The sequence below is a fragment of the Cavia porcellus genome, unplaced genomic scaffold, assembly GCF_034190915.1.
Source record: "Cavia porcellus strain 051 isolate PalLab524CR breed Dunkin Hartley unplaced genomic scaffold, mCavPor4.1 scaffold_27, whole genome shotgun sequence".
Classification (NCBI taxonomy): domain Eukaryota; kingdom Metazoa; phylum Chordata; class Mammalia; order Rodentia; family Caviidae; genus Cavia; species Cavia porcellus.
In genome coordinates this window covers 4,108,070-4,128,769 of record NW_026947510.1, presented here as the reverse complement: position 1 = coordinate 4,128,769, position 20,700 = coordinate 4,108,070, and the positions used below count along the sequence as shown (strand labels likewise).

Genomic DNA, 20,700 nt, shown 5'->3' with positions numbered 1-20,700 from the left:
CCAGTGGTACTTAGCCTGGCACTGGGGTTTGGACACAAGCACAAGCCTGCCTTTCTCCTGTTGCAAAGTGAGTATGCTCTAGTCTCTCTGAGTTATTGGTAGACTAAGAAATGAGGACTCATTTCGTGTGGTTTACCAAGAAATGAAATCCAGGGTGCAGTCCTTGGATTCATTCAGTTCTCGGTGTCCTTGTGCAAGTCACTTCCCTGCTCTGTGTCTCATACTTTTTTCTCTGAGGGAACAGCTCTCCTAACCACCTCAGGGAACCAGTACCTTTATAGTGAATTTTCTCACCTGAATGCAGTGTGGGAGGGCCGAATGCACTGAGTGGTTTGGTGGGACAGTGGTGACAGTCCCTTTGGGGTCTACCCTTCCAGCATTGGCTTAACAGCTGCCTGGGGTTTCAAAGATTTCCCTTGGGTCACCCAGAATTTATCTTTTAGGTTACTTGTTTGAAGAACCCTTTAGGGAAGTTGGATAAGGTCCCACTGTCACCAGTTAGCAAGGGTCCTTGCTTTAGTGGTAGTGGAAATTAGAAACAAAGCAAGAATTTGCAGGAAAAAGCTTTAATCAAAAGCAAGAGAAAATGGTGAAGGATTTTAGCTTGAGGAACTGACAAAGATGAAGCTGGTCCTTAGTAAAGGAGAGTAAGAGAAAAATAGGACAATGAGCAGCTGGAGAGGGCCTACTTCAACACAGGGTTTCAGATAGGTGCACCCACCGAAACAGGAGGCCAGTTTTTCAGGGTTAGCAAAGTGGGCCAGGGTCTGCTCAGGTTCTGGTTTTGTGGCTTTGGTTGAGTCTTTGGGACTTAAGGGGGCGTCTGATCCCCATGGAAGGGGTCCTTATGGCCTGGAAGCAATGGTAGTCCTGTGAGGCTTTGCTGGAATCTGTTATTTCAGTGTCACTGATATTGATGGGTAAAGCAATAGGCTATGTAAATTTAGGGCGGATACAACTTGTTTTGCCAACTTTTAGGCAGACAGACAGTCTTTAAGTGATTAAAACGCTTATATCCAGTGCTGAGAAGAATTTGACCCATAGTTTCACAAAGTGAAGACTGAGCTTTACTCAACATTTAGCTATTAGGGGTCTGTAGGCCCAAGTGAAGAGTCATGATTTTTAGTAAAATCACTTTCAAGTCTCCAATTGGCTCAGAAGAAAACATAAACTATGCTTTAGATGACCAACATGTTAGAGGCCCAGGAGTTTGTTTGCCCTTTTTCCCTAGGGCAGACTCTCTGTCAGGACTATGTCACTAGCATCCAGGCTCTCAGTTCAAATGCCTCCCAGCATAGCAGCCTCAAAACCCTGTGAAAAATACAGTCATTTCTCTGTCTCCAGGCTGCATATCTATGAATTCACCCAACTGTGGAAAAAGATCACATCTGCACCGAACATGCACGAATTGTTTTCTAGTTGTTACTTCTCAAACAATGCAGTATGACAACCATTTATGCAGCATTGACATTGTATTAGGTAGCATAAACAACCTAGATGTGTTTTAAAGTGTGTGAGGGGTGTGTGTGGATTATATGCAAATACTATGCTGTTTGACACAGAGACTTGTGCAGTCCTGGATTTTGTGTCTGAAGAGGGGTCTAGGACCAGTCCCCCAAGGATATTAAGGGATGCCTGTATTTCTTAGGTGGTTTCCTTTCCCTGGTAAGGACCAGAATGGCAAACACTGGATCATGCATATAAGCACATAGTTAGGAGATGTTTGGCATGGTTTGTGGGACACTATGTGTAAGGCCCATCAAAGGAAAAGACACATAAGAGGAATTAATCAACCGTAGGTGGCACATTAGCAATTAAATGGTAAATGATGTGGGAATCAGCTGTGGTCACAGAGCTGAGTGCCTTTCCTTGCTGGGAGCAGGATGGATGGACTGGTTTTGATTGTGCTGTTTCCTGTATCCTTTGCTGGGCGGACCTCAACTGAAAACCAGGGAATGGTGCCTGATCTTCCTCTTGCCTGTCTGGATACAGAGAACCACTCAGCTGCCTCCCATGAGGCCAGGGAAGAGGGCGGGGAGGAGCTGTCTCTACTGTGACCTGCCTAGGTACCCTGCTTCTTGTGAGGACCACACCACAACTATTTTTAGAGAGGAAAGACTGATTCCTGAAAAATATCCATTTGGTGGAAAACTATCTACTAATTGTTTGGTTGGAATCTTAACCATGAATCAGAATCTTGGAATGTGGATGGGACTCTCAGGCTAGCCAAAAGCTATAAATAGAAGCAGCACCCACCCCCAGCCCTCTCTGCTGGGTGACCAATGACAGGTGGCCTCTTGCACAAGATGAATTCCTGAATCCACTGCTTTCAACCAGTTCAGGCTCCTCCTGGCGCCTCCATACCTCCTCCAGGGGCACTTAGCCAGAGCTGGAAAGACCAGGGCCTGCTGAACAATCTTGCACTTCATACATTAAACTCGCCTCTCCTTGTTCACTTGGGTCGTAGGAATGCCCCCTACGTAGGAAAGACTTTCTTGGTCAGCTGTTTGGGAACAGACAATGACCAGGCTTTGGATGTCTGGCTGTTGCTTCTTAGCCTCTCCTGCTTGCCCCCAGGGAGTTGTGCATTTCTTTCCCCCTCCTTTAAACAGACCTAATGTCTCTGGGGAGGGGGTCTGGTGTTCTTCGATGAACTGAAGATATGATTAAGATGGGCCACAATTGGGTCTGCACACCCGCCCAGACAGGGTGAGGTCATGGACTGAAGGAGCTGGGCTTGGGCTCCCTCACCAGCTTCTGGCACCACTGACGGGAGATAAAGGAAGACAGAAGTAGCTGATGCTGGGCACTGGAGCCAGGAAGATGCTGGAAATGCCAATTAGCTGACCCTTGCTTTGTGTCCCTGCCAGAATGTTTAGCAGAGAGCTGAAGAGAAGCCACTCTAGACAGGAGGCAGATGCTAATGATTGGAATAAGCACTCGGTTGCTGATCTGCCATAATCTTTTTAATTTTATTTTGTAGCAACCATATGAGGTAAATATTAGTATCTGTTCTTAGGAGTAGGTTCAGCTGCCAATGGCAGGGTGCCTAAAATAACAGTGGTTTATACAATCTAGTTTATTTCTCCCACATAAACAAACTCAGGGTAGGATTTCAGTTAGGATCCAGGGTCCTACCATCTTACGGGTCTACTGTCCTCACCATGGGGCTTCTGTCTCCTGGTTCAAGTTGCCAGCTCAAGCATCAGGCACTGTGGCCACATCCCAGCCCTTGGGAGAGAAGATGCAAGAAAGAAGCAGCCCCTTCTTTGGAGCACATTGCTGGAAAGTGGACAGGAAGACTCTGGGGCTTATTGCCCACAGGGCATGACTTTGGCTGCATGGCAGTTCTTGGCTGAGAAATGGGATCTTTCTTTCCATGGTCTATGTCCAAGTATATGTTGAAAACTGAAAGCCCTGTGACTAAGGAAGGAGAGAAGACTTTTATCACTTCCATACACCATAGCTCTTTTACAGGTGAGGAAGAGCAAGATGATTTTCTTAAAGTCACACCCTGGAGAGGTGATGGGGTTGGGATCTAGTGTAACTGTGCTTCTACAGCCTGACCTGTACGGAGTGTGCAGTGTAGTTTTCTAATGTGATTCCTGGGAAATGGGATGTGAGTGGGTGGAAACCCCGGTGCAGCTGTCCGTCAGTATCTGTTGAGGTGGCTTCTGGGCCCTGCTAATACCCAAATCCACGGACGCTCAGTCTCATATAGAATGACAGCTACTTTCTCTTACACAATTTAAATCATCTCTGGATTACTTAGGATAAATAATGGAAAGTGAAAGCTCTGTAGGTAATTATTATACTGCATTGTTTAGGGAACAATTATAGAATAAAGGACCTGCACATATTCAGTACAGAGCCAGTTTTCCCCTCAATACTTTTAGTCTTCAGTTGGTTGAATCTTGAGTTGCAAACTTTGGTGACACAGGGCTGACTCTACTTGGTAATTTGGTAACAACAAGGTCATGGAGTGAGATCAGGCCTCAGCTTGATCAACCCTTTACTGCTGCCATGGTTCTCAAACTGCGCAGTCTCAGGACCCTTTCTTATTCTTAAAAATTATTAAAGACTCCAAAGAGATTTTGTTTATTTAGTTACATCTCTTGGTATTTAGTCTTGGTATTTACTGTACTATATAGTTATGAATTCATTTATTTTTAAAGATAATAAACCCATTATATTTAACACAAACTACTTTCTTCTTTCTTTCTTTCTTTCTTTCTTTCTTTCTTTCTTTCTTTCTTTCCTTTTTAGACAGGGTCTCTATGTATTCCAGGCTGACCTTGAACTCAGGACTATCCTAACCTCCCATGTGCGGGGATTATATGCGTACACCACATGTAGCTCACAAATAACATATCTTAATAAAATAACTCTATATTCCAGAACCAAAACGTTCTAGGTAGAAGAATGAGGCTGTTTTTAGCTTGACTTGTCAATTTGAGTCTGTGGCAGCACAGTGCACCCTAGCAGGAGCAGGTGACAGACAGGGCCTGTTCACCTCAAGGTGGCCAAAAACAGAGATAGAAAAGGGCTGAGGTTCTCATATCTTGTCCAGACCACAGCACTAAGTCATGGATAGCCTGCATAAAGTGACCAACTTAGTGCTCAGCAAGTTCTCAAGAGGAGCAAGTAACTCGAATGAATGGGAAAGGCAGTTATGAATTTTTCACCAGGGACTCCTGGGAGGGTCTGCGGGGTTGGGCACAGGCAGAGGATATGCACTTATTCACAGTGAGCTTGGTTAGATTTGGAGTAAGCTGGCTACTGTAACTCTGTGCTGAGAGAAGCTGAGGCCATTAGCTTAGCAGATCAATGTTCAGAAGGAAGACTTTGGCAGCCCTGGCCTGGATTCTCAGGGTTTAGCCATAATCTGTCTGCTTCTCTGCGCACCTGAAGCTGTGACATTGGCTTTCCCTGACCTTCTCTCCCTTCTGTGTCTAAGTCCTAGATCCCACCCCAGGCCTCCTTTTGGGGAAACCTTCCTGGCATCTTGGAGGTAGGCGGCAGCTGGCTGTGGTGGACTGTACCACTGGGAAGATTCCTAAACTGGAATCAAATCTTCAGGCTGTGTGTAAATAGTGCTATGGAAACATCTAGTTCAGGGAACTAAAACCCCTTCTGGGCTGGAGAATACAGCAGATGGTTGTGTTCATTACTTTGAGGTCGGACCCATTGCTTCCTTATTGACCGCTATATGTGCCTTGGGGATACAGCTCTCATCTTTGAAAAACTTACAGGGAAATGGCAGCAAAAATAGGTGATTTTAGTACAAAAGTAGAGATACCAGGGGCAGAGAAGCCCAGGAATGGCAGAGGCAGCAAGTTGTTTGTCACTGTGGTGCAGCTGCAGATACCTGAAATGCTTGCTCTGCTCTCACACTGTGGTCACTCCTGTGGACCAAGTTCAGGCCGGGACTGACCACAGGAAGTCTGGAAGACAAAGTAAGGGCAGACTTCTGCTTGTTTCTGTTGAGAGAGAAATCCTAGCAGATTTCAGGCTTGTGTGCCAGAGACAAAGGGATTATTCTAAGAAGGGAGGTGGCTGTTTTTGCAGAAATCACTTCCATCCTGCAGGCAAATACTCAGAAAACACCCTTCTTGTTAAAATTTTTCTACAAACCATTTAATAGCTCAGAGGACTCCCGGGAAATGTGTTGTTCCTGTTGTCTCTCTGAGCTGGAAAAAGACTACTCTGGGCCAGCTGGAGATGGGCCAAGGTTCTTCTGCCTGGTGTGGGCTGTGGGCAAGGAGGGGGCCTGGTTTTTGGGGTAGTTTGAAAGAAGAACCTCTAGTTCCCAGTCCCCATGCTGGCCGGAGCTGGTCCTGTGATTCAGGTACTGTCCTGAGTCACTGTCTTATAGCTCTGGAAATGGCGACAACTCCAAGAAAAACAGCATGCCTTTTTTGAGTTTTTCTGGAGTCCTAACTCTTGAGTGGAAAAAGAGACAGGCAAGGGGCTGAGCAGCTGGCCTCCTCTGGGACACCCTCAGCTGCTTTTTGAGAGTCTAGTGACCTCATTTCCTAGGTGGCATGGTGGTAGCCTGGCAATATGGAAGACTGGACGGAAACAGCCAGGTCTCAGCCTCCTTCCCTGAGTCTCCACTTGCTGGGGAGGACAGAAACTCTTGCATCTTCCTACTACACCAAAGAGAAGTTCTCTCCCTGCTGCTTTGTCTTAGAGGGACATGAATATCTTAAATAAATAATGAACTAAAGCAGGTCTGCTACTTACTCATCATGGAGAACCCAAGATCCTAGCACAGTGCTAATATCACCATGGCAACCATCCTTCTCAGTACAGCCCAGGGAAATGCAGATGGGGAAAAGGGGCCAAGGTGTCCTTCTGCTCTTCTAAGGAGCTGCTCACCATTTTGGAGGAAAAACCTAATGGTAACAAACAGAAGGACATGTGACCTTTGGAGACCTAAGTGACTTTCATTCATTGATGGCCTACTTAGTGCCAGGCACTGTGTCATCTTCACGCAAATCTGGGAATGGTATCAGTATGGCTGTGCCTCCCTTTTTGCTTGAAGACACCCCTCTCCAGGAGGGGAACTAAGTAGCTCAAGTCCCCACCTCCAGTGAGTGGCAGAGCTGGGCTCTCAGCTTATGCTCTTTGACAGCCACAGACGCAGACCCAATTGGAGGAAGTTAGAAAGGTGGTAGGGGTGAGTGAGGCTGTCTGTCATGCTCCCTGGAGTCTGCCTACTGCAGGTTTGCAGTGCAGGCTCTCTAGGGACAGAGAGAACCAGAGATGCACCCTGCACCTCTCCACTGGGTGGCCCAGAGCTTGATGTGGTCAGCCTGCAGTGGTGACATTCTTCCCTGCTTGCCTGTCCTGATGCAGACTGTCTGCAGGCCAGCTGAGGATCAGGACCTTGGCAGGGATGCTGTGGGAAGGACATGGATTTTGCTAGGGTCACCGAATATCTCCAGTGTGGCTCAGGTGGATCCTGAGGAGCGTGAGCAGGCCAGGTCAAATTCCCGTTTCTCCTGGCTCCTCAAGTGCCATATGAAGAGGCCCGTAGGTCTGGCTCCTGGCTCCTGGCTTACATGGCTTGCTCTTGTGGTCCTTGGTATATTTAAACAGACTAGATTTCCCTTTCCTCAAAACTGATATTTTTTGTTTCTGGTACTGGGGATGAAACGTAGGCCCTTCAACTGTCCAGGGGAGTGCTCTATGATTAAGCTCTACCCCTAGTTTCCAAAGTGGGACCCCTTATCCCTCATTTTCTTATCTGTTTTACTAACACTGATTGGCTGAGTTTTAACCTTCTGGGCTCGTGCTTTCACTTAGACACTTGTACTTTATTTTTCAGCCGTAGGTAGTGAGTTCTTTCACTAACTGCTGCTTTCTGGCAGGAGCATGTGTATGTGTGACAGAAATGATATTGGTACTTGAAATTATGTGATCATTTATATGGATAATTTTGTGATGTGTCAAATGTAAGACATCACTGATTCTAATGCACATTGTTGAACCATGCATCACTAGGAAAGAGAGACACACTACCTGTTAAGTAACACATGCTACCACGGTAAGACGTACTTCAACTTCAGGATGCTGGACTGTGTTAAAAGAAAGGGCATTCGGAGTAACTAAAACATACACTGTTGAGATGTTTATAAGAAAACATGTAAGAGTGTTTATACAAATGAACTACAGAAGAAGTGGCTGATGATTCCAAACCTGCCTTGTGTTATTCGTTGAAGGTGTCAACAAAAGGAAAAATCCCAGAATAGCCCTTGCTTAGCATGGTGCACTGGGGACATTTCATAGAATCCCAGCGCGTTGCTGCTGATGGGAACCGGCCCTGTCTGGTCCCAGCAACCACCTGGGGAGTGTTTGAGAAAACAGATTCCTGAACCCCATCCCTACCCCACTGACTTCAGATCTCTAGGGGTGTGGCCCAGGAATCTCTGTTGTACCAAGCCCCCTGTGCCATCCCTCATTTACAGTGAAGAAGGTCAAGGTCAAGGTCAAAGCCAGGTCAGTGCAGAACAGATGCTGACCAGTGTTACTTAACTCTCTGTTTCTGTCTTCTTTTCTCTCCTTTACTCTCAAATAGGGATTGCCCTGCAATAGCAGCCCAGGAGCCTCAGACTCCGCACATCAGTATGGGAGTCTGGGATGCCACCTTATACTTGGTCTACCTCACCCAGCACATGTGCCTGCTTTTTTGGGCACTGATGGACTGACTGGTTTGACACACATTTGATAAGTACCCACCGGGGGTCAGACACTGTCTCTGGTTCTGAAAGGACACATTTGGTTTTTCTAGCAGGACTAAGTCTCCCAGACGACTTCTTTAGGGAGGCAGTGAGTGAATGCGGGGCAGCGGCCAGGGCCCTCTGTGGGCCTCACTGAAGTGCCCTCTCCCTGCAGGCCCTGTGGGAGCAGTGCCAGTTGCTGAAGAGCGCCTCCGTGTTTGCCCGCTGCCATCCATTGGTGAACCCTGAGCCCTTCGTGGCCCTGTGTGAGATGAGTCTGTGCAGTTGCACTCAGGGGCTGGCGTGCGTGTGCCCTGCCCTGTTGGAGTATGCCCGGACCTGCGCCCAGGAAGGGATAGTGCTCTACGGCTGGATGGACCACAGCACCTGCCGTGAGTCACTGCTCTTCTCCTCGCCAGGCGTGGGCCATGCCATTTCTGTGCTGGTGGCCTCTGCTGGAAATCTCAGCAGTTGCAGTTTCAGGACCTGTGATTGAAGGAGGAGCAGGGAGTTGGCTGAGCTGTCCACGTGGCCATCTCTGAGACAGGAAGGCCATCATTAAGTCCTCCCTTTTATTAACACAGCCTGCCCATCATTCCTTTCACCTGATACCTGTTCGTTATCTTTTAGTGTTATCCAGCTCTTAGTTGTTGTCACCACCCTGAATTATCATGATCAAGCACGGGCTTCCTTGGTTACCTGGCAAGAAACCTCCTTCTTCCCTAGTCTGATCAAAAGCTGTGCAGATGGACAATCGCTCTGTAGTAATTATGCAGATACTGTCAGTTGAGGGAGGCAGAGGAGCCATAGATAGCAACCCAACACTCATGTGGGTTTCAGAGTATAGCCAGCACGTTTGAAATTAGAGCTTGTCACCTGTGCTGTGGTGGCATGAGAAGTGCAGGCTAGCAGCTGGCTTCTCTGTTTGGGGAGGAGCTGGTCTTTGAAGGCAGGGTGAAGAAGACCTCCAGAACCTTGGAGGAAAGCTTGGAGCAGTGTCTGGGGAGAGCTGGTTAATGGGGAGCTGGTCCAGTGGGATGCTTAGGCCCTGCAGCAAAATGGGAATAAATACAGAAAGAGTGTCATTACACAGGCCAAGTGGATGTGAACTGAGCGTCCCCTGTGCTCGGGAGGGGACATTTGATTGGGACCAGTTTATCAGGAGCAGGTGTTCATGGAGGAAGAAGTGATGGAAGCCCCCACCAGCTCCTTGCTGGTCCCCAGAGGCCCATGCTTTTTAGCCCGGAGGACTGGGTGCCAGCCTAGAAAGTTTTAGGTGAAAGCAATGGAGCACAGAGGGGCAGAGGAATGCCAAAGTGTCAGTGGAGAATGGAGGGTCAAGGGGAGGGGTTGGGGTCTCAGCAACCCTAATCAGTCTAAGCTGGAGCCTCAGGAGGTAGGAGACTCCACTCCAGGGGAGAGGTGGCCCCATGGGGACACAGTGGGGCAGAGGTGGCCCGTGGAGCCTTGGAGACAAAGGAGGCTGTGACTGCAGCATGGTTGGGGAGATGCTGTGCTGGTGGGGACCGCGCTGGAGAGACTCCTTTGCTTTCTCTTTCAGGCCCTGCCTGTCCCGCTGGCATGGAGTATAAGGAGTGTGTGTCTCCTTGCGCCAGGACCTGCCAGAGTCTGCACGTCAATGCAGTGTGTCGGGAGCAGTGTGTGGATGGGTGCAGCTGCCCTGGTAATAAACTTCCCATTTTATTTACAAACCCGAGACCCTGCCAGTGCCCTTGGCTTTGGGAAGGGAGATGAAGGCCACTTGTGTTTGTTTCTCCTCGCTGAAATCAGAAGGCTTTTATTCCGTTTTTAAAAGTCTTTGTAGAGAAGGATCAGGACCGAGCTGGTCTTTATTTCTGTGGTGCTGTATCTGTGAGAGCCTGGGAACCAGGAGGGTGGACTGAGTTGTGGCGATGGCTTTGGTGAGTGCCTGGCCCCAGGTAAGCCACAGCTCCATTTTCTCAGTTAGGGGTCAGGGAATCAGGATTAGGAAGCATTTCTGGTGAGTTCACATGCAGCCTTGTGAGCTCACTGAGAAAAGACTTCACACGGAGCAAGTGTGAACATGGGTCCCATGTCCTGCTTAATGACAGCGAGGAGGCTCTGTGTGCTTTGACTCAGTGTTCCCCTACAGGATTACTTAGAGCACAACTCTTGATTCTGTTTCTTCCCCTGGGGAACAGGGATGAATAATCTTTCCCCTTTCTTACTCTGTGCCACGAAACAAGGTCTTTAAGCTTCCTGGAAGGAGTCCTGAGCCTAGACTCCTGGCTTCCCAGAAGACAACCTGTAGGGAAATTCACAACCTTTTCATGGCGAGTCACAGTCTTGCTCCCTCATATTGCATTGATACGAAGGATAAACATCTCAGAACTGGTTCTTAGAGCTTCCTGGAAGCCCTAATTGGATGGTCGCCCCTGGGGCTTCCGTAGTTGTTAAATAAGTAATAATAGTGACAACATAGAGATCTTTGTCTTGATGCCTTTGCACCTAGAGGGACAGCTCCTTGATGCAGGCCACTGTGTGGAGAATGCTGAGTGTTCCTGTGTGCATGCCGGGAAGAGGTACCCGCCAGGTGCCGCCCTCTCTCAAGACTGCAACACCTGGTAATTGGGCAGTGTGGTGGTGGTGGTGGTCGGGGAGCTGCTTGAGGGTTTGGGAGGGGAAACTGAGGTAGACCAGTCAGAAGTTGCCTGGGATGACCCAGGGATGGGTGTGGTTTTGGGACAGGCACACAGGGCACTGATGGAATTACATTGCAGAATTACATTGCAGATGCACATAGCTAGATGCTGGGGAGGTTGGAGGGAAGGCTGCTTTCTGCGCGCAAGCAACGTCACTTGCTGTCTCTCCGAATCACTTTTATAAATGACCTTCTCTCGACAAAGAGAGCTGCATGCCAACCATGAACAGCACACAGCTCTTCCTCCCTTGAAATCTCTTCTCTTCTGGAGGTGGGAAGTGGCCCAGGGGAGACTCTGAGGTCTGCTCTCCATGGTTCCTGCAGTCCCAGGTCCAGCCTGGGCACCTGCCCCTGCTGAGCCCAAGAGCTCCTCTGGACCTCGCCTCTGGTTAGCTTCTGTGCAGCTTCTGACACCTGAAAGACCACTGTGGCAATGGCTCCCCTCTTCTTTCTGACTCTGGAGGCTGTGGTGTCTGGGTCACTGTAATTCACCTGTGTGCCCTTATTTTCCCAGAGCTACCAATGACCAGTGCTTCTCTCCCTGACAGCATTTGCCGGAACAGCCTGTGGATCTGCAGCAATGAAGGGTGCCCAGGTGGGTGGCCCTTGGTCTTTTCCATCCCTTGATGGACAGGCCTGTGCTCTCTTACCACGAGACCCAGGGAAGGCCAGGCAGAGGGTGGTGCTTTCGCAGAGAATGGAGCCTGGCTCGGTTTCACATGCCAGCCACACTAACATGCTGGTGTCCCAGGGAGGGTGCCCTACCTTTGCTGGAAGGAGGGCTCGTACCTGTTCGGGTGTTCCTGCCCTTCCTGTCACCTGCTCACTCAAAGGCTTGAGGCTCCTGAGCTGGGTGGCCTGTAGAGTCACCACCCACTAAACAAACATTCTTGGGAAACTTCAGAGGAAGAAGGTGCTGCTGATTCTTCCGGATTGAAGTGAGAGTTTCAGTGGAATTTTCTGGAATGCTTGATATGCAGATTATAGCATGATTTAAGAGTTAGGAGGACCAGGCTGCCAAGTGATTACCCCACCCTCCTTGTTCTAGAAAATCAGTGTAGGAAAAAATGGTTTTGTAACCTACACCCTTTGCTTTTTCCTGTCTCCCTCTGTTCTGTTTACTGCAAACCCCACCCATTCAAATCTCCCACCGTCAATGCCTACGGTCCCAGACCTTCTGCACTGTGTGCACTCTTGTGATGTTTATGAGGTGCTGGACACTCACACCACTGTTAACACCTATGAGCTTGGCACAGTTTGTTCTCATCTTGAAAAAGAGGAAACATATCCAGAGAAAGCAACCTGCCTAGTTACATAGCTGCTGAAGGGCAGAGGCAGGACTCAAGCAAACTCACAACTGCCAGACTTCTATGTGACTTTTCCTTTCTGGGTTTTAGACTTTGGTGGCCTGAGGGTGAGTTTGGATACTTGGGGCCATTTTGGAAGACTGTGGATTACAGGGCTTGGGGTCACACAGGAGATTATCCAGTCACAAAGAGACCAGTATTTCAGAGATGTGGACCATGGGGGCAGCTCTGAGGCTCCCCATTGCTGAATGTTGGCTGTGGTATTGGAGGAGAGTGTGCTAGGGACTACCTGTCTGTGCTGGGGAGTCATGGGGGCTTCCTAGGACTCGCTCCCCCACACACTTCTACTTGGGGATGAGAGTTTTGGGCAGCTGTAAGTAGAGCTCTGATACATCTGTGAGCGCCACATTGCAGCCCTGACCAGCTACTTGTGAGGTAAAGAAGTTTTTTGGGTTTGTGATATTGGAGGTTCAAGTTCAAGACTGGGTGGCCCCATTTGTTTGGTCCTCTGAGGATGGTAGCATATGGTGCTGGAGTATGTATGTGTCACAGCCAGGGATCACATCTTCAGCCAGGAAACAGAGACAGAGACCAAAAGGATGGATTTTTGCAGTGTCCTTCAAGAGCACAGTCCTGTGACAGTCCAGCCTCCCTAGTCTCCTTTACTCCCTAACAGCACCAGCGTGGGGACCAGTCCTTTAACAGAAATGAAGCCTTTGGGGACAGACTAGGTGCAGGCTGTAGCATGTGGCTTCCCCACAGCCTGCAGATGTCCTGAGCTCTCTTCCCTCCTCACCCAGGGAAGCTCAGTGCCAGGGAAGCTCTGCTTGGGTAGCTCCTACTGAGCTAGGAAAGTGTGGTCAGAGACAATGAGGAGCATGCCTATGACAAAGGCTGTTCCTCAAGTGAATACAACTCTCATCCTGGAAATCGTCACCAGAGGGGCTACAGGTGTAGCTCAGCAGCACAGTCCTTGCCAAGCGTGTTCAAGGTTTTGGTTGCACCTGCAGTGTCAAAAACCCAATGGCAACAAAGGCCACATAAATGAATAAAATAAATAAAGGTATAAACTCCTAATGGAAGAGTGTGGCAGATACTTTTCAGGGCAAGGCATGAGGAAGCAAAAGACTTTACATTTGTGCCCAAAATCTCACATAAAAGGAGGTCCAGAATGAGGGACTTGGAGTGCAAAGTTTGGACTCAGATAGTTCACGGTTGGAAGTCCACCCCACCACCAACTATCTGGATGACTTTGGGCCAGCTAAGGATTCACAGCCTCAGTTCCCGAAACTGCAAAACGAGTGGTGCCAGCAGCTTTGCTCCGTGGCTGTTGAGCCTGTTAGTACTCGGTATTCACTGTCAGTGTGAGTGGGACCTTCTTTCCACAGCACTGGTTGGAGCAAAGAAAGGCTGCGTAGCATGAGAGGGACTGAGGTGAGGGTGAGGTGGGGCAGGTGATGTGCAGACTCTGGAAAGGCCTGGTGCAAGGGGACACACATCTCACACTCCATGCCAGTAGGGCTTGCACTTTTGGTGATCACGTGCGATTTAGGGGCAGGCTTGGGTGAAGGCTGACATCTGGACAGGTGTGAGCTGCTTTGCTAAAGGCCTGTGTGCTGACATTTTTGCCGGGAAAGTTGTAGAGTGGCCCATCAGGAGCTCGTATTCTCTTTGTAGAGATGAGGTTCTGTCAGAAAAGTGTTTGTCTTAATTCACATGGGAGTGGATCTGCTTTAGCTTCTGGGTTCTGTTCTCTGGGTGCAGTGTAAGAATTTCCTGCTTTCATTCGTTGCCAAACTTGGGGAGCCCAGCTCTGTACCTGGTGGTGGCTGACTGTTTTAAGGGGTTACTTAAAACCCTGCCCATACCTGAGGGATCCTGTTCTGGGGAAAGGAGGGTGAGCGCAGCCATGTGGCCCATGGTGGGGGTGGATGTCCCCTTTCCATGGCCACCTGCTACCCTGCAGGATGCCCATCCATTTTATCCCCCCACCTTTTTTTTCTCCCATCCGTTTTCCTGGGTTTCCTGTGTTTGCTCTGTCTCTTGGTTGTATCCAGGAGATAAGGTGAAAATAATATCAGACTTTTGATTCCTGAGAAACAAATCCATGAGACTTAGAGGAAATCAGATCAGAGATCAGATTTCAGCCTTGACATTTTGTTTTCGAATTTTCCCACATTTTCTTGCTAACCTCTCTTCCTGGGCACTGTCAGATTAGACATTCAGATTAGAATGAGCTTGAGAAAACAGAGAAAGGCCGGGCGGAGAATTTCCACCCCTTTTACCTCAGCGAGGTCAAGACTTTGACAGCAGTGGCCAGGTTGTTCTGCTTGTCCTGGGGCTGTGATTTCTGAGAAACAGCCCTCTGAAAAGGCTTTCCTGTGACAGGGCTGGACCTGGAATTCCAGGACCTGCACAATGAGCTGGGTGACCCTTGGCCCTGTGTTGTTGCCTGTTCTGCTCTGATTTCCATGAACAGTCACCCACCTCTCACTTGCCCTTTTGTAGGGAGCAGTGGAGTGGGAGCGGATGTGAGTAGAACTATCCAGAGACTCCCTGTGTCTCTTGATTTTGTCTAAGCTTCCATCCTGGAAAGGTGGTCGGTGGTGGGATACTTGCCAGTCACCTAGGCTCCAAACCTGTGCCTATAGCTGAGCTGCAGCAGGATCTCGAGCCATGTAATCTAGCTGGCGTGTAACCACAGAAAGCCTGTGTGGAAGTGGTAGCTGGTGGGATCTTCTAATGTTCTTGACAGATGGATAACTGGGCTCTCTTTGTGGCCCTTGGGGTCCTCCTGAATATCAGCTTCCTGTGGGGTTGCGGTGGGGCCCTCCTGGGCTGGGCAGAGGAGAGCCAGCCTCTGCTGCCTGGAGGTCAGGGGCAGCGAGGGAGGAGGCCCCTTGTGACGGAGAGGCCCAGGAGTTCCTGTGTAGGTTCAGTTTAGATGGCAAGGATGAGCAGTTGGAGGAAGCACATACAGCAAGGTTGGTCAGGGCTCCAGATGTCTGGTGCAGGCTCAGTGGGATCATTGTGGGCCCTGAAGATGGAACTGGCCCAAGCTGGGCTTTGGCAGAGGCTCCTCCTGTGCAGCAGTTGGGTGGGAGGGGGCGTGTGGTGTATCTAGAGCTCTGTGTTGTAGGATGAGGCAGGGTCCCTGACACCCTCCACATGCCAGGCTCCTGGAAGAGCACAGCCAGGCTCCAAGATGGTGCTGTGGCTGTCATGGCATGGACCAGACAGACTCAGGATCTGAGGCAGTAGGCTGCAGAGGGAATGGAAAACAAGGAGCCTTGGATTATGTCCAGGGGTCTGTCACAGACTGTGATGTGGCTTTATCACCTCTGTTGGTCACCCCATCTGTAAAACATGCATCGAACTGGGGCCAACTTACAGTCCTTGCCTAGAACTTGGGTTTGGACTGGTGTGGGGAGAGGGCACCTAGGGCATCTCGGAGACAGGGCTCCCTGCTTGCATAAGCATGTCACCTTGTCACCAGGAGGCTTCCACTTGTCCCTCCTCCCCATCTGTGTCCCTTCAGGGGAGTGTCTCGTCACCGGCCAGGCCCACTTCAAGAGCTTTGATGACAGACACTTCACCTTCAGTGGGATCTGCCAGTACCTGCTGGCCCAGGACTGCCAGGACCACACCTTCTCCATCGTCATAGACACCGTGCAGGTGAGCTGGGTCACCTGAGTGCAGGTGGGGAGAAGGCAGCACAGCGAGCCCCTCCCCCCTCTCTGGACTTCACGGAAACCCAGCCTGTCCCCCTCTCTCTCGATATTGTGACAAAGTGTTTACCCTGCTACACCCACCCAGCACTGGCCCATGGGTGTCTCCCACTTCAGGATGGGTCCCATGTGTAGAACCGGGGACACCTGGGTGGGCTAGGAGGACCTCTCTCCTTTCCTGAGCCCTCTGTGTCCTGTGTGCCCTTCTCTGGGGACCAAAGCTAAGGTAAGAACAAGTAGAGTCACAGGGCCTCACTGGGGTCAAAGCACTCCTTGTCTCAGGGTCACAGGCTCCAGGAAGAAGATGGGCCACAGGCCGGAGATTCTCCACAAATGGCCAGGCCCGGATGGGAGGGAGTGGGTGAGCGTGGGGTGCACACGTTTCTTGCACAACTCTGAGCTCCCATCGTCATGTGTTCTGTGGGACGATGGTGTGCTGTGTGAGAAGGTCCAAGCTTTTCTCTGGTCTCATAGGTCCTGGGCTGGGTGGCCGGGTGGAAGGGGCTTTGATGAGATCACCCTTTGTCCCCTTGGCAGTGTGCCGATGATCCTGATGCTGTCTGCACTCGCTCGGTCACCTTGCGGCTAGCCGCCCTGCACAACAGCCTCGTGAAGCTGAAGCACGGGGGAGGAGTCGCAGTGGACGGCCAGGACGTCCAAGTCCCTCTCTTGCAAGGTGAGCCCCTCCTCCTTCCTCTGGGGCCCTGGTTTCCCCCAGAGAACCCGCCTTCTTCACGTGAGTCTCCATCCCCCCTCTTCCCTTCCCTGGGCACAGGATGGGGCATTTCTCTGGAGGGCAGTGTGGGTCTCCTCTGCACAGATCCCCATAGGAAAGGAAGGCTTCCTGGAGGAGACTCTCAGGAGGAAGCTGGTAGAGCATCGACGGAGCAGAGGGCTGCTCTGGACCTGGGAGTGTAGAGGGGAGTGGAATCAAGAGGGTTTGCCTTGACTTGAGTCAGAGAATGGTGCTGAGTCTGACCCAGGGTGGTGGTTCTGTTATGCTTTGGGGTGAGAGAGCTGTGGAGGCCTGCACACTGTGAGGTCTGGGTGGCTGCTACCAAAGGAGGCCACTCTGAGCAAGGCCACCTCCCCTTTGCCTACTGGGAAAATCCTCCCTGCTTAGCATCTTCCCCCAGCTTGCACAGAGCCTGCTGATGCAGAGCTGCATCTGTGCAGCGTCACTCCCCAGTGTCACCTTCCTCCTCCTAACTCCTGGCCACCCATGGCTCTGCGCACAGTGGGTGACCTTGGATAGTGAGCATGCCATGTGTGCAGGGCTGTGCATGTCTCCACCCCACCAGGGCAGGGCACATGCTGCTACATGATCGCCACCTCATCACATCAGTGCGCATTTCTGTATTCAGCTTTGCACCCAGCATCACCCGCTGGGACTGAGAAACATAGTTTGGGAAGCAGTGTGCAAAGCAAAGGGCTCATGTACCCGGAGTCAGAGTCCTCAGCTCCGATAGAGATGCAGGAGCTCTTCTGCCCTCTTGTGGAAACTAAAGGAACGACAGTTCACACAGGCGCCAGAGGTGCTCCCCCACCTCCTTTTTTGAGGAGTGGACTGTTTCTGTCCCCTCTGACCCCTCTTTCTCCTGAGACCCCTTAAATTTCACGGATATCCTCTCTGCCTCTGACTTGCTGTTGGCCATTTCTATAGTCATTTTGAAATACCCCATAACCTGTACCCACAATCCCTCTGCCTGCCACCACCTTGCCCCCTCACCCCAGCCTAAATCTGTCCTGCTGGCTGCAGGGGACCTCCGCATCCAGCACACCGTGAGGGCCTCTGTGCGCCTCAGCTACGGGGAGGACCTGCAGATGGACTGGGACGGCCGCGGGAGGCTACTGCTGAAGGTGGGTCCCCTCCCTAGTCCCCAGCTCCCGGGGCCTAGGCCTCATAAGGCACTCCTTGTGCTCTGGGCAGAAAGGCTTTGTGTGGTGGGAGAAGAATTCCTTTCTTTTCGGGTGCTCGGGTGCTCAACACCCCCAGAGGCAGAAACAGGCCTTTCTTGTTTGCTGGAAGTTGCTGCTTGTTTTCTGGATGTCCATGTCGGCCTGGGGATCATTGCGTGTAGCATTTGGGTACCATGAACTGGGGGCAGATTTGCCAACCAATCTCCGGACTGCAGCAAGACCTGGGTGCCACCGTGGGCAGCAAGGAGGGGCCAGGCGGGAGCACACAGCCAAGACGCCGTGTCCTGGGAGGAAACGGTCCTCTTCCATGTGTGAAAGTTCCCGTGAGTCCTGCCAGTCCTTACTTCTCCACTGGGCCTTCCCGCCTCAGAGCCACATCCTCCTGTTCTCAGGGAGGCCTTCGAATTCTCTTAGAGAGCTCCCCATAACATTTTACTGGGATTGCATTTGCACTCTTTCTCTCAAAATGTCCCTGGCAGGTGGCCATGCAGGTATTATTACTGCATCCTTCTTATTCTCTATTTTTTTTTTTTTTTTTCTGAGACAGGGTCCCTTGTAGTCCCAGCTGGCCTTGCACTCTGGGTGATCCTCCTGTCTCAGTCTCCTGAGTGCTGGGGTTACAGGCTTACTATCTATTTTATAAGGGAGACAACTAAAGCATGTGGAAGTTGAGTCTTCAATATTCAATGCGTGGTCATGGCTGAGCCAGGATCAGCTCTCTGACCTGCGCTTCCTGTTACATCTCTTGCTCTTTGGTCTCAGGACTTTGTTAAAATTGCTGAGGACTTCAGGATATGTAATAACGGTTTTATCCATCGACATTTACCAGAATGGAAATGAAACAAAAACACGTGTTTATTAACTTATTTAAAAAGGCAGTCTTAAGCCTAATATAGTATAAATGCAAACAACTTTTTCTTTTTTTGGGAAAAAAACCCTATGTTTTCCAAAACAACTCAGTCCTGAGAAGGATACTGTTGTCACATATTTCTGCAAATCTTCTTAATGCTCGGCTTAATAGGAGGCAGCTGGACCATCACGTCTACTTCTGCCGTCAGTCTGCAGTACTGCATGTTCTGTAGCCTCTGGAAAATTCCACCATGTCCTTGTAAGGGAATGAGAAGGCAAAAAGCAGGAGTGATTTCATGTTTGTAGGAAAGTGGTTTTGGCCTTGCACAGCCACTCCTCTGGGCTGCACTGCCCAGGGTGTGCCAAGGTTCCCTGGGGAGATGACTTTGTCCTGGTGTCCCTGCTCCCTGGAGTCCCTGGTGTATCGAGAGATGAGTGTTGAAGGTCCCTGATGAAACCCACGTCCACTGTTCTCTTGGGATCTTCCCTAGAGCTCCCAAGAGAGTTTGAAACGGACTCTTGCTTTTTCCTTTTATAAAAAGTAAACTTGCGGCCACAGAGCACAGAGCAGGCGGGGCTGGAGTGCCTCTAAATAAAGGTCCCTCATTTCTGCAGGCAGAGCGACTTGCCTTGGTCTCAGGATTCTCTGGTTACTGAGCCTCATCCCAGGCTTCCAGGGAAAGCCCCATGCCGGTGCCCACTCTCCATGCCACCTCCCTGGTCCAGGGCGTCCTGGCGCCTCACTTTCCGGCTCAGTCAACTACCTGGTGTCCTAGGGCCTTCTGCTCTCGGTCTCTCCTCTGAGAAGAAAGAGCGACTGCTTTCTGTGGGAATAGAATGTATGGTTTGGACTGGTCATGAGTCAGGACCAAGCCTGGGGAGCCTATGGGGCTTCCTGTAGTTGAGTACAGAGCAGGAAGGATCCTTTGCAGGGGCCAGAGGTAGTGAGCTGGTCTTGGGGCTTTAGGCGGACACTGCATAAACTCACAGGAGCTCAGGACGGCGCTGCAGGGAATCTGCTGTCTGTCCTGCCCAGTACAGGATGCACACCCTGTCCCACGGCAGCCATCCAGGCAGCCAGGCTTGGGTCAGGGAAAGCTGTGCTTTCTCTTTTCCGATTTCTGGCTCAGCCAGCTGCATGTGGGGCACAGCTCCACCCTGTGATTATCTTTACTTCATCAGAACTGTCACCAAGCAGAGGTCTGTTTTAGGTAACAAGTGTCTTCTCCACATGTCCAGAGCTGGGATGTGGCAGGGCTGTGGGGCAGCCATAGCTTGGTGTCCTGGATACATCGGTGTTTCTCACCTCTGGTCATACTGACCTCTGAGACCAGCCGAAGGGGTGGAGAGAGAAATGTTTTTGCTTTTGTTTTGGTGCGAGGGATTTGAATCCAGGGCCTTCATACTGAGCAACCCCAGTCTTGGTATACTATTTGCATACTATTTTTTGAGACTAAGCCAGTAAATTGCTCAGGCTGAGTTCTAACCTGCCATCCTCCTGCCTCAGCCTCCCAGAGTGCTGGGATTACAGGCATGACTAAGGTGGGAGAATGGGAAATCATAGTGATGGCCCGCTGGTGGGAGTGAACATGGGGGATTCTGGGGAGCCTGAGGGCACCCAGTATCTGAGAAGGAGGAGAGGGGAGGTGGTATGAAGCGGGGAGAGGGAAAGACAGACACATCACTGTTTTGTCACTTGGCTCAGGCTGACCTTGACTGTTGGCCTTGCAGTTCAACCTGTGTCTGGAGGGGCCTGTGTTTGCACTAACGTATTTATTCATTTGTTCCACATTCACTGGCTTAGCATTCATTAGAGTGGCCACTAGGCCTACTGTGCTCCTCCAGATTCATAGGTTGAAATCCTAACCCTTCAAGGTGATGGCGTTAGGAAGTTTTGGGGAGGGGATTAAGTAACAAGGGCTCTGCCCTTGTGAGTGGGATCAGAATCGGTGCTCTTTTAAAAGAGGCCTCAGACAACCAGCCAGCCC

At 50.4% G+C, this 20,700-nt stretch overlaps 1 protein-coding gene across 1 annotated transcript in view; it reads left to right on the top strand.

Annotated features, from left to right (window-relative positions):
- The window catches only part of Vwf (von Willebrand factor), a 132,637-nt gene that overhangs the window by 23,133 nt on the left and 88,804 nt on the right, over positions 1 to 20,700 (top strand). The window contains exons 7-13 of the mRNA NM_001278774.1: positions 8,401 to 8,617; positions 9,787 to 9,909; positions 10,720 to 10,831; positions 11,457 to 11,503; positions 15,754 to 15,890; positions 16,481 to 16,619; positions 17,703 to 17,803. Coding sequence (NP_001265703.1) covers positions 8,401 to 8,617; positions 9,787 to 9,909; positions 10,720 to 10,831; positions 11,457 to 11,503; positions 15,754 to 15,890; positions 16,481 to 16,619; positions 17,703 to 17,803 — 876 coding nt within the window. The remainder of the gene's footprint in view (positions 1 to 8,400; positions 8,618 to 9,786; positions 9,910 to 10,719; positions 10,832 to 11,456; positions 11,504 to 15,753; positions 15,891 to 16,480; positions 16,620 to 17,702; positions 17,804 to 20,700) is intronic.